General features: G+C 44.8%; 1 protein-coding gene and 1 pseudogene across 1 annotated transcript in view; one reads left to right on the forward strand and one right to left on the reverse strand.

Annotated features, from left to right (window-relative positions):
- The window catches only part of CEP89 (centrosomal protein 89), a 79,499-nt gene that overhangs the window by 37,328 nt on the left and 28,581 nt on the right, over window positions 1-13,590 (forward strand). Inside the window, exons 10-13 of the mRNA XM_065898356.1 lie at window positions 2,592-2,642; window positions 2,807-2,890; window positions 9,422-9,525; window positions 12,301-12,416. Coding sequence (XP_065754428.1) covers window positions 2,592-2,642; window positions 2,807-2,890; window positions 9,422-9,525; window positions 12,301-12,416 — 355 coding nt within the window. The remainder of the gene's footprint in view (window positions 1-2,591; window positions 2,643-2,806; window positions 2,891-9,421; window positions 9,526-12,300; window positions 12,417-13,590) is intronic.
- Window positions 6,811-7,917, reverse strand: LOC136140734 (partitioning defective 6 homolog beta pseudogene; annotated as a pseudogene).

The raw sequence follows: 13,590 nt of genomic DNA on the forward strand, positions 1-13,590 counted from the left end.
GTATAGTTGAAACTTGCTGAGAGAGTAGAACTTGTGTTCTCTCCCCACAAAATGGTAAATATGTGGGGTGATGGGTGTGTAATTAACTTGGAGGTGGAGATCCTTTCACAATCTATGTGTATATAAAGAGAGAAGACAGACTAGGTTTTACTTTAGAAGCAGGATTGCAGAATTCAATTCGACAGACTCTCACTGAGCAAACCACTACGCTATTTTTGAGGTTCTGAGCAAACCTCAAAAATTGTGAGGAACAGCAAGAGGACCCAGCAGCTCAGGTCTGTGCCCTGGAGGCTCGTGTGTGTGAGGGTTGTGTGGGGCTGGAGGCGCGGTGGGGGTGTCAGGACGCCCAGCTCACTGGCTCCTACTGGGATCGGGGTGGCGGGGGAAGCCTGGTGTGCACCGTGTTGTCACGTGGCTCCTGGGAGTTCAGGGCAGCTTTATGGGCTGCTTTCTTTCTTTCTGAAGTAGGACTTAGGTTTAAATTTTTTAAATATCAGCTTTGAGATGTAATTCACATACCGTCTAATTCACGCATTTAAAGTATACAATTCAGTGATTTTTAGTGTCTTCACAGAACTGTGCAGCCGCCACCACAATCAATTTTAGAACATTTTCATCACAACAAGAAAACTCACACCTGTTAGCGGTCATGCCCCCTTCTGTCCCACCACCCACATTGGCCCTGGCAACCACTACTTTCTGTGGATTTGCCTATTCTGAATGTTTTGTATAACTGGAATCATACAACAGGTGGTCTTTTGTGGCTGACTTCTTTCACTTAACATAATGTTAACTGTTTGTTTTTTTTTTTTTAACAAAAATATTAAAGTTCCTGGGGTCCTGTCATCCAAAACAGGCTTCCTAGGCCAGGGCCTTCTGCAGGGCTGTGAACAAGCCAGTTCTCTTTCAGAAGGTTGTGGGCAGGCAGGCCCAGCGACTGGCTGCTGCCCTCACCCGCCACCCCCAAAATGTGCACACCATTCTACCCTTTGCGGCCACCGATCTCCATGACAGTCTCCCCTGATGCCTCCAGCCAGAGGTGATCTCTCTCTCCAACCACTGCAGGCTTCTGTTTGTTCCCCTCTCAAGGCACGTTCTGCCCTGTGCGATGTGAGAAGACCCATCTCTGTGTGGAACCATACAGTCCTTGTAAACAGTGAAATGTGCTGTAACGTCCACAATGGCTTAGTGAGCTTTCAGTGTTTGCTGAATGAATCATGAGATGGTAAACGCGTTAGAAATTTTTGTTGGATAAGGAATTATGCCATCAGGGCCATTGCTTCTGGCCCTGATGGAATTACTGCTACCAGCTTTGGCCTCTTACTGTAAGCAGCTAGAAGACCAGGCAGAATAAATAATACAGCTCTCTACAGACATCAGACAGCAGGCAGCAGTGTCCTCATAGGGAGGAGGAGGATAAACAGATGAGCCCTATGATCACATTGCTTTCTGCTTGGAGGCACTCTCGGATAACAGTGCCGGGTGGAGCAACGCAAGCAGAGTATGGCAGTCTGAACTGAAGAGACAGATTAGATTTGGGGAAGCAGAGGAGACTAGGATTTGTGGGGCAGGAACACCAGAGAGGAGGGAGCCACGGCAAGAGCTACATAAATCCACATGGGGTGCCTCGCAGTCCTTTGTTGAACACTAATCTACACATGTATAGGATGAAACTCTGTGGGGCCAGGCAGGATACAAGTTCAGGGAGCTGTGAGCTAAAAATAATTAGCACCCGGAGACCTTTGGGTTCTGAAAAAGATGAGCCTCAAAAGCATCGTTTTTTGTGCATAACTTAAGAGCCTACAAAAGAAAAAGAAAACAAAACACTTTAAAAGAAGACAACAAAATCTAGACAACAAAATGCTGAAAAAGTTTTATTGGCATCCAATAAAAAACTATTAGATATGTTCCACATTTTAAAATGCTGAAAGGTTTTGACAGCTAAATGCAACATGGAATCCTGGATTGGATTCTTGACCAGAAAAGGACATCAGTGGGAAAATAGGCGGCATTTCAGTGTGGTCTATAGATTAGAATGCAGTGTTGCATCAGTCTTGATCTCCTGATTTTTTTTTTTTTTTTTTTTTTTTTGCGGTACGCGGGCCTCTCACTGTTGTGGCCTCTCCCGTTGCGGAGCACAGGCTCCGGACGCGCAGGCTCAGCGGCCATGGCTCACGGGCCCAGCCGCTCCGCGGCATGTGGGATCTTCCCAGACCGGGGCACGAACCCGCGTCCCCTGCATCGGCAGGCGGACTCTCAACCACTGCGCCACCAGGGAAGCCCGATCTCCTGATTTTTACGCTGGTACTGTGGTCAAATAGATGAATGCTTTTGCTTTTAGGACATATACATTGAAGTATTTAGAGGAAAAGGAGCATTATGTATATAAATTACTCTCAAACACTTCAGATAATTATATATATATATAAATATATACACAAATATATCAATTTACACACACACACACACACACACACACACACACAAGATTCCTAGATAGCTGATGCCCAGTCTAGGTTAAGAATAGCTAAGACTTGAAATTTCAGAGGAAGTGTAATTTAATTTGTCTTCACCGTGTGTTTTGTTTTTAGAGTTTAAATATTGAAGGCCTCCCATCAAAGGGCCCTGTACCGCCCTGGCTGGTAAGTGAAAGTTATTTAATTTCAGGCCCATATTTTCTGGGCTATAATTGAATGGCTGTTACAAACTATTCCAAATGAAGTATATTTTCTTTCCTTTTTAAAGACGTGCTGATTGTGTTTAGATGTGAGAAAGATATTAACCTTCTTTATTCCATTATGTTCAGGTGGATACAAAGTACCTGTCCCCCTTGTTGCTGGCCTATGAAGACAGAATGAAAGAGAAGGACGAGCTCAATGCCAGCCTTCAGGTAGGTGGGCAAAAGTCTCAGAAGAACAAGGTTTGTAAAAAAGACGACCGATTCAAACTTGGAAGCAACATTTTGAAGATAGGTATAGCCAACATCTAGCAGGTACTCAAGTGTTTGTTAAAAGAAGGAAAGGAGGAAAGAGGGAGTGTAGCAGTGTGGGGACGGGGAGAAGGAAGAGGGAAGGCAGGAGAGAGGGACGGGCGGAGCAGGGCGGTGGGTTGGGATTGATGGGAGAAGTGTTGGAGGGACGGGGTGCAGCATTGGAAGCCGTGGCTTCCCATACAGGCAGCCCCAAAGGGACATTTGGGCAGACAAGGAAGGTAGAAGAATGGGGATGTTTCAGGCAGGCTTAGATGCTTCTTAATTCTATGAAGAGCTGACCCCCAGGAAGTCTAATTACTGAGCTGTTGGTAGTGGTGGGGAAGTGAGGTTTTTGTTTGTTTCTGCCATGTTCACTCTTTTTCATGGGAATGGCTCCTGGAGCAGAGTTCATTCTAATGATACAGGAAACCAAGGCTGTGCAGGTGTTATAGATACGTCCCATGCCTTTCCGTGCTGTGAACCTCTATGTTCCTTATTTAAGTGACCAAAGGGATCCCTGGAATTGGAGGGATCCAGAGAGAAAAGAGTTGGTATTTCTAGGATCCCTGATTGGAAGGGTCTGTTAAGAGTCACCCAGCCTGTTCTTGTTCTGCTGTCCCATGTACATGGCCCATGTAATGCCGTTGTGAACCTTTTCTCCTAGGCTTTCTGTTGGACACTTATTTTTTTTTTTTTTAGCCTTTATACAAGTCTATCTTTATTTGTAAAAAGTAATATACAGCTAAAGCTAATTTAATTTTTAAAATCAAAGCTCATTTAGTGATAATGTACATTTTATAATAAAATTGTAGTAAAATACTGACATTTGATAGTCAAACAAAGTAGCATTCATGTAAAAATCATGTTGCATGTAAAATTTAATTAGAAAATCCATAATTCACAAAAGTACATATATTTTGTTGATAGCTCATGAGGACATTATCATAAACTTACTTAAGATACAGAACAAAATTCACAGTTAGCTTGACATTTAGTACTATAAAACTTTATGTTGAGTCCACTGATATTTTTGTTAATAAGGTACACTTGAAATAATTCAGACTAGCAATGAATCGACATTTTATTGTATAACCAAGATCTGTTGGTTTTACAATACGTCTAGTAATCAATTCTTTCACCAGTAATTTAAACGAGAGATCCAGTTGAAAAGACCGTTGACATATACCCTTAGTGGGATAATTAAAAATCACTAGCAGGGCTTCCCTGGTGGCGCAGTGGCTGAGAGTCCACCTGCCGATGCAGGGGACACGGGCTCATGCCCCGGTCCGGGAAGATCCCACATGCCGCGGAGCGGCTGGGCCCGTGAGCCATGGCCGCTGAGCCTGCGCATCCGGAGCCTGTGCTCCGCAACGGGAGAGGCCACAACAGTGAGAGGCCCGCGCACCACAAAGAAAAAAAAAAAAAAAAAAAAAAGCAGTAGCAGCTTTGATTTCCATTTTCATGAATACATACAAGACAGTCTGTATTTTACAGTTAAAAATTGTACAAAAGGGGCTTCCCTGGTGGCGCAGTGGTTGAGAATCTGCCTGCTGATGCAGGGGACACGGGTTCGAGCCCTGGTCTGGGAAGATCCCACATGCCGCGGAGCAACTAGGCCCGTGAGCCACAACTACTGAGCCTGCGCATCTGGAGCCTGTGCTCCTCAACAAGAGAGGCCGCGACAGTGAGAGGCCCGCGCACCGCGATGAAGAGTGGCCCCCACTCGCCGCAATTGGAGAAAGCCCTCGCACAGAAACGAAGACCCAACACAGCAAAAATAAATAAATAAATTTATAAAAAAAAAATTGTACAAAAAGTCAAGCCCTGAAGTATTTCTTCCCCTAAGAGAAAAGTTCTGATGTTAAAACTTTGTTAAAAAAAAAAAAGAGAGAGAGCTAGTATGTGAAAATATTTTTACTTAAAATGTTGAAGCCCTGCACCCCTTATAATTATAAATGAAATGTAACCTTCTACTTATTAACATTTTGTCATTCAAGAGTCAAATTTATAGAACTCAACAGAATGTTAAACCTGGAACGCCATTAAAAAATAGTGGTTATATAACTGGAAGAACTTCAATGAATTCAACAGAAAGTACACTGTATTACATAATGTTGTGCCGTTAACAGTTTAGTGATAACATGTTTCGTGGTAAAATGTGGGCAAAATACATTGAAGTATTCTGAGTCAAGAGAGCTTCATTTAATCAACTTTACTTCATATACTTTTACCATATAGAGAAAATATCCTTCAAAACGGAGTCATTTGATTCTTCATTGTTTGTTTTTTTTTTTTCATTGTTTGTTTTAATAGCACACAGTTGTTATAAGGTATCCATTCTAGCCCTAGCATAAAATTAATCAATAAATAACTCTGAGAGAAATATCCATAAGTCACAGGGAACTCATGTAGTTCATACTATTCTTAGTCTCTATATACAAGCTACTGTAGTGCCTGTGCACCTCCATACAATGAAACCAGGCAAGGAACGAAAGTTAGCAGCCTTACTCTTACCTTGCTAAGTGGATGCATCGGAAAGTAATAAATAGCCTCATAAAATTAATCGAGATACACTCTACCTGTCAAAGGCAAATACGACATACTTTTCATAAAGTGTAGGCAGTGTTCCTAGAAATCCCATTAAGGAAAACCCAAAATTTTCATATAAAAAGTGCACAAGGTTGTCCTGTGTGTAAAAATCTCTTAGTTTGGGTGCATTTTTTTTTTTTAACGAAAATAATTCACACTACTCAAATACATTAAAAGAGTAAAAAGGCAGACAAACAAAATATACACACAAACAACAAAAGGAATGATTTCTAATGAGATTTGGAATGAGGACAAGGAGAGGTTACGGAGGCTTCCCTGGTGGTGTAGTGGCCGAGAGTCCGCCTGCCGATGCAGGGGACACGGGCCCGCGCCCCGGTCTGGGAAGATCCCACATGCCGCGGAGCGGCTGGGCCCGTGAGCCATGGCCGCCGAGCCTGCGCGTCCGGAGCCCGTGCTCCGCAACAGGAGAGGCCACAACAGTGAGAGGCCCCCGTACCGCAAAAACAAAAACAAAAACGAAAACAAATAAGAAGAGATTACAGGAGAGAGTCTCCCATATCACCAGAGTCGATGGAACTGGCTTTCACAACATAAGTGATGCCCAAATGGAATGAGTTTGTAAATATGAAAGCTACAAGATGGGCAAACACGGACCTGAACAACTGTTAGAGTTTCTTAATTCAGGAACATAGCTTCAATGCTTTATAACTTAGGAAGCAACCCGTAAAAAACAGTCAATTGATTTGATTTCTTAGAAATTAGGGAAAAAAAATTTGAAAAAACTACTCGCTACAATTAGCAACAGAGGAACAATATTAAAAAATCAAAATACAACATGGGGAATATAGGAGCCAAGGTCCCAAAGTACCGAAAGAGAGACTCAGACTTCTTCACGTTAGAATTAAAAGATATACAGTTAAAGGAAAAATCAACCAGGCTCTGCACAGCAGGTTAAATATGCAACCACTTCAAACGGAAATGATCGAGTCCTTATGTGTAGTTCTGGGAATGTGCTCTAACATCCAGTTCTCTATAGACAAAATAGCAAAAGCACATCATTTCATTAGCAAAGGCCCCTTTGTTTTAGACTTAAATTCACCTCTCACCCACTGAAGTTTATATTAATTATCAAACTACTATTTTAATAACATTTCAAGCTTGCAATATATTTTTTTCATGCCTGTCCCAGGTCACTGGTTCAGAGGTACATATGCTTTAAACTAGCCAAATTTACAAGTCTCCGTGGCATCCTCACTCAGAAAACATTCAGACGCGATGGTTTCATAGTGTTATGATCCATCTTCCAAGAGTTTATGATCTGGAGCGCGCGTTTCAAATTCTGTATTTGTGCCACTCGCTAAGGGCGCTAAGCTCACTTCATTAGAAGGAATAAAACCGTTCTGTCCAGATTCAAAACTGAGTTCTATTTGTGTTAATGATTCCAGGCTCTCGGTGTTACGAAGAGCCTTAGGGTTCTGCTGTGGAACACCATTGTCTTCAATAATAATGTCATCTTCATCACTGTCTTCATGCTCTGGCTCAAAGCTCGGTTCGATCTGCTGTGGATAGCCAGGAAGGCTGTTGTCAGTAGACTAGCCAGAGCTGCCGGAAGTCCGACTCTTCCTAATGATATTATTCCTCTGGTTTGCTGGTCTCACTGTGATGGTGAGGTCGCGGCTGTTTGCAATCATCATGTCAGCTACTTGATCTAGACTCTTCCCGGAAACTTCTGTGCCATTAACTTCTAAAACTTCATCATTAACGGCTAATAGTCCTGTGCTTTGAGCCAGACCTCCTGGCACAAGTCTGGATATAAAGATCCCTGGGACCGTCTCTAAGCCATGGGGTGTCACCCTGACACTGGAGCCGTCCTGGATGTAGAATCCTAGGTGTTCCTCAGTGCCATATTTGTAAAGATGGACCCTACAATGTGTTTCTGGGAGAATATCCATGTCTATAATAGAAGACACAGGTCTGAAGTCCTGGGGCATACTAATGACTATGTGTGGCTTTTTTCTCTGTTTGTCAGGACGAAACAATTTGGTTAGGACATTCTTCTTCTTTATTAGTGTGCCTGTACCAAAGGCACTGTAGTCTGCTTCTTCCTTTTTTTGTATAAAAATCCTAAGCAGTGGCTTGGCCGCTGAAACAGCTTTGTGATAATTAGCATCGTTATTTATAGGCAGTACATCTCCGTGGATGTCTGCATAGCTTACTAAAATGTCAACATTGGGTATCTTATGAACATGTTGCAGTAATCCATAAAACTCCTTAAACTTTCCAGGTTTTGATCTTTCCAGTGAAAACCGAGGAAATTCAGCTCCAAACTTGCTCTTCACCGCCACGGTGGGGTCCAGGCAGCCGCTGCCCGCTCCGTGCGGGTGTCTGCGGTTCATCTTGAGGCCTGGCCCGCAACAGCCTCCTCCAGCCGGGCCGCCCCTCGGAGCGTGGAGAGCGAGTGCCCGGCCGGCGGGCTCGGGACTCGGCTGCGGCCCAGGCGCCTCCTCACAGGCACCTGCAGAGGGGCGACCGCGGCTCGGGTCTCCGTGCAGAGCTCCGCTTGGCTGGCTCCTCACGCGGTGGGACCGAGGGTGAGACTGGCTGTGCGCCGGGCGGGAACGCGGCTTCCTCCCTCCGGGCCTCGGCGACGGCCGCCTGGACACTTAATTTTTAAGAGGGTGAATTAATCTTGTATAATTGGTTAAGTATCAATCCAAATAATAAAAATACTTATTTAGTGCTCCTTCTAAAATAGGGTTCCGGAAACATTTTCTGTAAACATTTACTTAGTATCAATTTTAGGCTTTGGGGGCCATGGAGTCTCTCTTTGCAGCTACTCAGCTCTGCTACTGTAGCATGAAAGCGGTTGCAGAGCAGGTGTGATGAATGGGCGTGGCTATGTTCCATTATGCTGTCAACAAAAGAGGCCCCTGGCCTGTGGGCTGTAGTTTGCCCCACCCATGTTCTCTAAGAGGGCCAGTGCACTGCTAGCAATTAGGGAGTGCGTTTGGGCAGAAAGGTGAGAGAGAAGTTGCTTGGCACTGTTGCTTTTTATAAGTATAAATGTCTGCTAGCTGGGAGAAGAATATTTAGAAGCGTCCCAGAATAAATATTAGCACCTAAGATTCTCACCAGAAGACAACACACAATACTGAAGCTGGCCAAGGGCTAGCTGAGAAAAGCCATGACGGAGACCACCCAGCGTGAGTGCCACAAACACAGACTGTTAGCAGTCGAAAACAGACCAAGCAACAGTCCTCGTGTGGGGGCCAATGAGTTATGAAGCTGGACTGACTGATGGCTTTAAGTAAGGGAGGCTTTCTCGTGATTGTAATGGGGCAAAATTATGAGACTCCAACCCCTGTACTAAGCCCTTCCCTACTGAAATGGGCTTCAATTAGGATGAAAAATTCTTATTTTTATCTAAAAAGCTCCAATTTATCCTCCAAAGTCTTTAAACAAAGAAAAAACTATGGCATTTATAGGCATCTCTGCCTTTTTTTTTTTCTATTTTTTTTTTTTTTGCGCTATGTGGGCCTCTTACTGGGAAGCCCAGTGAGAAGGCAGGGAAGCCCATCTCTGCCTTTTTTATTCCCCTTTTTATCTTTTCAAATATTTGGCAGTTATAGAACAATGTTATCAAGTTAGGAATCGAACTAACTTGAGGTGCTTTTGTCCCTTGTTCTCTGCATGGTATGTGTCTCTTGTGTTTCCTCGCTAGACCGTGAGCCCCTCGAGGGCAGGCATTTGGTGCTGGTACCAAGTTTAAGGCTGCCGGTACTATGAGACTTTGCTTAAACGCCATTAACATTTGATTTTAGCCACAGCGACAGCATTAGAACTAAGAAATATAGAGGTGAATGTATGTGTGTGTTACAGTTTACACAAATTTTGTTTCAGGAGGAAATGAGAACGTTTAAGATGAGAGTCCAAGAAGTGGTGAAAGAAAATGAAGAACTGCAGCAAGAGCTGAATAAGAATAGCCTTGTCACCAGTGAGGAATGGCAAGTGGTGTTGTGTTTCTGGTATTTTGCTAATTAAGAAAAAGAAAAGATAATAGGAATAAACTTTATTAAATTGTCAAATATATATATATATTTTAACTAAAACATTTTAATGGAGAGTTTCTAAGAAACTAATAAGGTGTAGTGAAAACTAGTAAATTATTCTAAACTTGTATTTTAAAGGCTACTTTAAAACTTCTAAATAGGTTTATATATATATATATACACACATACATATATATATATATTTGCTGTCTCCATTTTTTTTTTTTTTTTGCGCTACACGGGCCTCTCACTGCTGCGGCCTCTCCCGTTGCGGAGCACAGGCTCCGGACGTGCAGGCCCAGTGGCCATGGCTCACGGGCCCAGCCACTCCGCGGCATGTGGGATCTTCCCGGACCGGGGCACGAACCCGTGTCCCCTGCATCGGCAGGTGGACTCTAAACCACTGCGCCACCAGGGAAGCCCTGCTGTCTCCATTTTTATCTTCTGGGGTTGTATTTTTCTAGGACACTTTTCCCATCCCGAACCTGTTGAGTCGCATCCTTTCTTAGACCCCTCTGATGGCTCCCAGGGCTTTAGGACAGACAGTCCAGGATGAGGCCCTGCACTCCCAGCTCCTGCTTGCCCCGCCCCTTCCACTCCCAGACAGCTGAGCGCTGCCTCATTTCCAGCCTATTGTTGATGCTCTTCCCTCCCCCCGGAACACCCCTTCCTGCCCTCCTGTACCTCCGTTAGGGCCCTGCTCAAATGGTGCTAGTCAGTAGCTCTCCCTGAAGGCAGAGCGAATTGTTCCTTTGTCTCAGTTTCTGACTTGGCCCTAAACACACGCCCTGTCCTTGTACCTGCCATGCTGGGCCTACCTACGTGTCTTCACACCTGTCTCCCTCTTCTCCTTTGGGAGCATCTCAAGGGCAGGGCCATGTCCTGTTCATCTAGCACGGCAGCAACAGATGCCCGTTCAGTGCACTTGAGAAAGTAAATGTCGTCAAGAGTCTAAAGGCAATACCCAAGCAGGACCAAGAAAGCAAAAGCTATTCAGGTATATCTTTTTTGCCTTGGGTAGGTATGTTATAGTTAATATTTTTTTAATGTCTTAACATCACTGAAAAAAATTAAATATGTCCCGAATGTGATATATAGAAATTTGGAATGGGGTCAACAGCATTCTTACTGATTTTACTTTACAGATTTTATGGCCACTGATGTGTCAGTTGGGACTGGTTGGGCAGCTACTGGATCCTGTTGTACTGTGGCTTCCCCTGTTGAAATTTGATTTTCTTCTGTCAGGGTTCCTTGTGTGTCTCCCCTCAAACCCTCCTTGAATAGTGCCCTAGAAAGCAGGTCAGCTGGGCTGCTTCCAGGCTTCCTCTCCCAAACCCTCAGATTCTTTCTCTAACCTTGTGTATAGTTGTAAGTCAAACCTGTTTACTTCTCGTTACGGTAAAAACAAATAAATAAAGAAAAGAAAGGCAGACCCCACTTTGAAATCCACATGCCCACTGTCTTCCCCAGTCCTGTTTATAAGACTTCAAAATATGCATCCTGCTCTAGCCTGGTGACCTGTGGCACAGGGTTGGGCTGCAGAAAGCTGTCAGTTCTGCTCGGGGCCTGTTGAGGCCCTGCGGCTGGCCTCCCCCTACTCTGAATTCACTGTCCTCCAGCTGGGGCAGGACCGGGGCCTCACACCCTGTAGGCAGATCTCCTGCCACCCCGAAGCCCGTCCCAGTCGTGCCCTCACCTGCCCCGCCTAGACCGCTGCTCCCTGTGCCTGCGCAGGCGTGAGGTGCACTGCGTCCCGGTTCTCCTTAGTTTCAGATAATTTCTCGATGAACTTCTGGGCTGCAGCTAAACTCTACATTTCTTTCCCTAACTGCCTCTGACCAGCTGGGTAACCTCATGCTTAATGGACCTCGGTTTCTTTACCTATAAAATGGGAAGGAGAATTAAACTAAATTTGAGGTTTTGACCTTTTTTTTTTAGGAATGGGAGATCCCTTTCATTTAAAAAAGAAAGAAAAGGAGGAAGGGAGGGAGGGAGGAAGTCTGATTAGAAAGTCCAGAGTGGAGCTGCTCTGTTTGAGGCAGGCGTGAGGAGGCTGGAACGGCCCGCCTAGGGGAGCTCCCCTGCGGGACAGCGTGGGGCCTTGTCGCCCCACGGGCCGGGCAGCTGGTAGGGACGCCTCCAGGTGCCGAGGAGCTAGTGCGCAGCCTCTGTTGAGGGAGGTAATCACTAGAGCTGGACTCCTTTCATCTTTTCTCCCTCCTTCCTGCACCTCACTTTTTTGAGTCTAAAGTGGAAAATTGAGATAATTTACTGGTTTACCATGTACCTCGGGTGGTAAACAATTAACTAGATGATTTCTAAGATCCCTTTAGCTCATTCTCACTGGATTTTGCGATCATGAGGTTGAGCTGAGCTGGGATTTACTTTGCACCAACTGTCAGGGTACGGTTTGCGCAGGTGAAATTCAACCTGGGGGGTTCAAGCGGGGCGTTTTGTACATGGGAGTTTCTATTCTCTTCTTTCTACTTTTGTATATGTTTGAAATTTTACATTTTAACAAGTTACTAAAGCAGTTCGTAATTCACACTTCCTTTCTGTCCTTTTCCTCAATTTAATGGAAATGGCAAGACTCACTATGTTAATAACATGTTTAGCATTAAAACATGTCATTACCTACAACACATTTGATGCTTTCTTTTAGACTCAGGAGTGTCTCTGTAATCATTCTGCACCTGAATGTCAGTATTTAATTTTGTAAATCAATTGTAGGCGTCAGCTTCAGACTCAAGCAGAACTGGTTTTAGAGGAAAACAAGTTGTTGATAGAGCAGTTGGAGATTCAGCAAACAAAAGCCAAGGACACGCACCAGGAGCGTCTCCAGGAAGGTGAGCGGTCCTTCCCGCGAGTGGTGGTGATGCTGTGACGTCGCCATTGTGTCATTTTACACTGGTGCCACCCCCAACGCCACTTGAAGACACTGGAAGTCATGTTTTTTAGAACATGTTCTTTACTGAAGGGCAGCTGTTTATGTTATAGCATATCCAGCCATCACCCGTGACGCGCTGACTGCTTTCTCTTAGACTCTACGGTGTCGAGTTACTCTCTTTTGTAAATCAGTTGTGGATGACAGCTTTAGAGTGAGCAGAACTGAGTTTTGGGGAAAACAGTGTGCCACGTAACTGGGAAAAATCGTGTGAGATGAATATTTGAAACAACACGAGGACACGTTCCCCAAAATTCGTTGAATGAGTAAATGAGTAGGAACCATTGACTCTCTAAACAGTTTCTCTGTGCTCTCGCCCTTCCTTCAGCGCTGCAGGCGCTGCCGTAGCTTAAATCTCCGTCAGATCCTTTCTGTGAGCGCCTCCTCTCCCCACGTGTCCCGCCCTGCCGCCCCATCCCAGGAGCCTCACAGCGTATGACAGTGGACTTTGTAGTGGCCAGACTGAGTCATTTATTCCACTTCGATTAAACCCAAAACTTATGAGCACAAAAGAGAGTGGTATTTTTTTTTTCTTTGGCTTTACTGATTTTTCTTTTCTGGTGAAGAACAATGTAGGACAGGAGGCCAAGATACAAGCTGTCTTCTGTGAGCCAGCATGAGTCCTTTCTGTTTCCCCTCCTGCACCTGTTATTCAGCGGCTCCCCTTTCCACACCACGCAAGAGTCTGCTACCAGCCCCTGCTGTAGCTGAAGCTGCGGGGCTGGCGCTTGGCTTGTGTCTGCCGGCCAGACCGGGTCCGCGGTGAGAGCAGCTCTCGATCCAGCAGGAGTTTCCTCCCCATGGACTGAGCGGGCACAGGAGTAGCTGCCTTTGTCCTGGCATTGCTTGGGGTGGAGGGGAGACAAAGCCTCAAAGATCAGAGACGACAGGGAAATTAATTTCGTATTTACTGAGCTGACTCTCAAACACAGCAGATCTAAACAGGTAGGATGATTATTTTGGCCTGTGTGATTCAGTCAGCTGCCCATGTTATTGTCCCATTTCCCAGAAACAGCTATTCATTTCGATCAACTAAATGTTTTCACAGAACAGAAGGATTTAGAGTTCTATGCTGT

The sequence above is a fragment of the Phocoena phocoena genome, chromosome 20 (assembly GCF_963924675.1).
Source record: "Phocoena phocoena chromosome 20, mPhoPho1.1, whole genome shotgun sequence".
Classification (NCBI taxonomy): domain Eukaryota; kingdom Metazoa; phylum Chordata; class Mammalia; order Artiodactyla; family Phocoenidae; genus Phocoena; species Phocoena phocoena.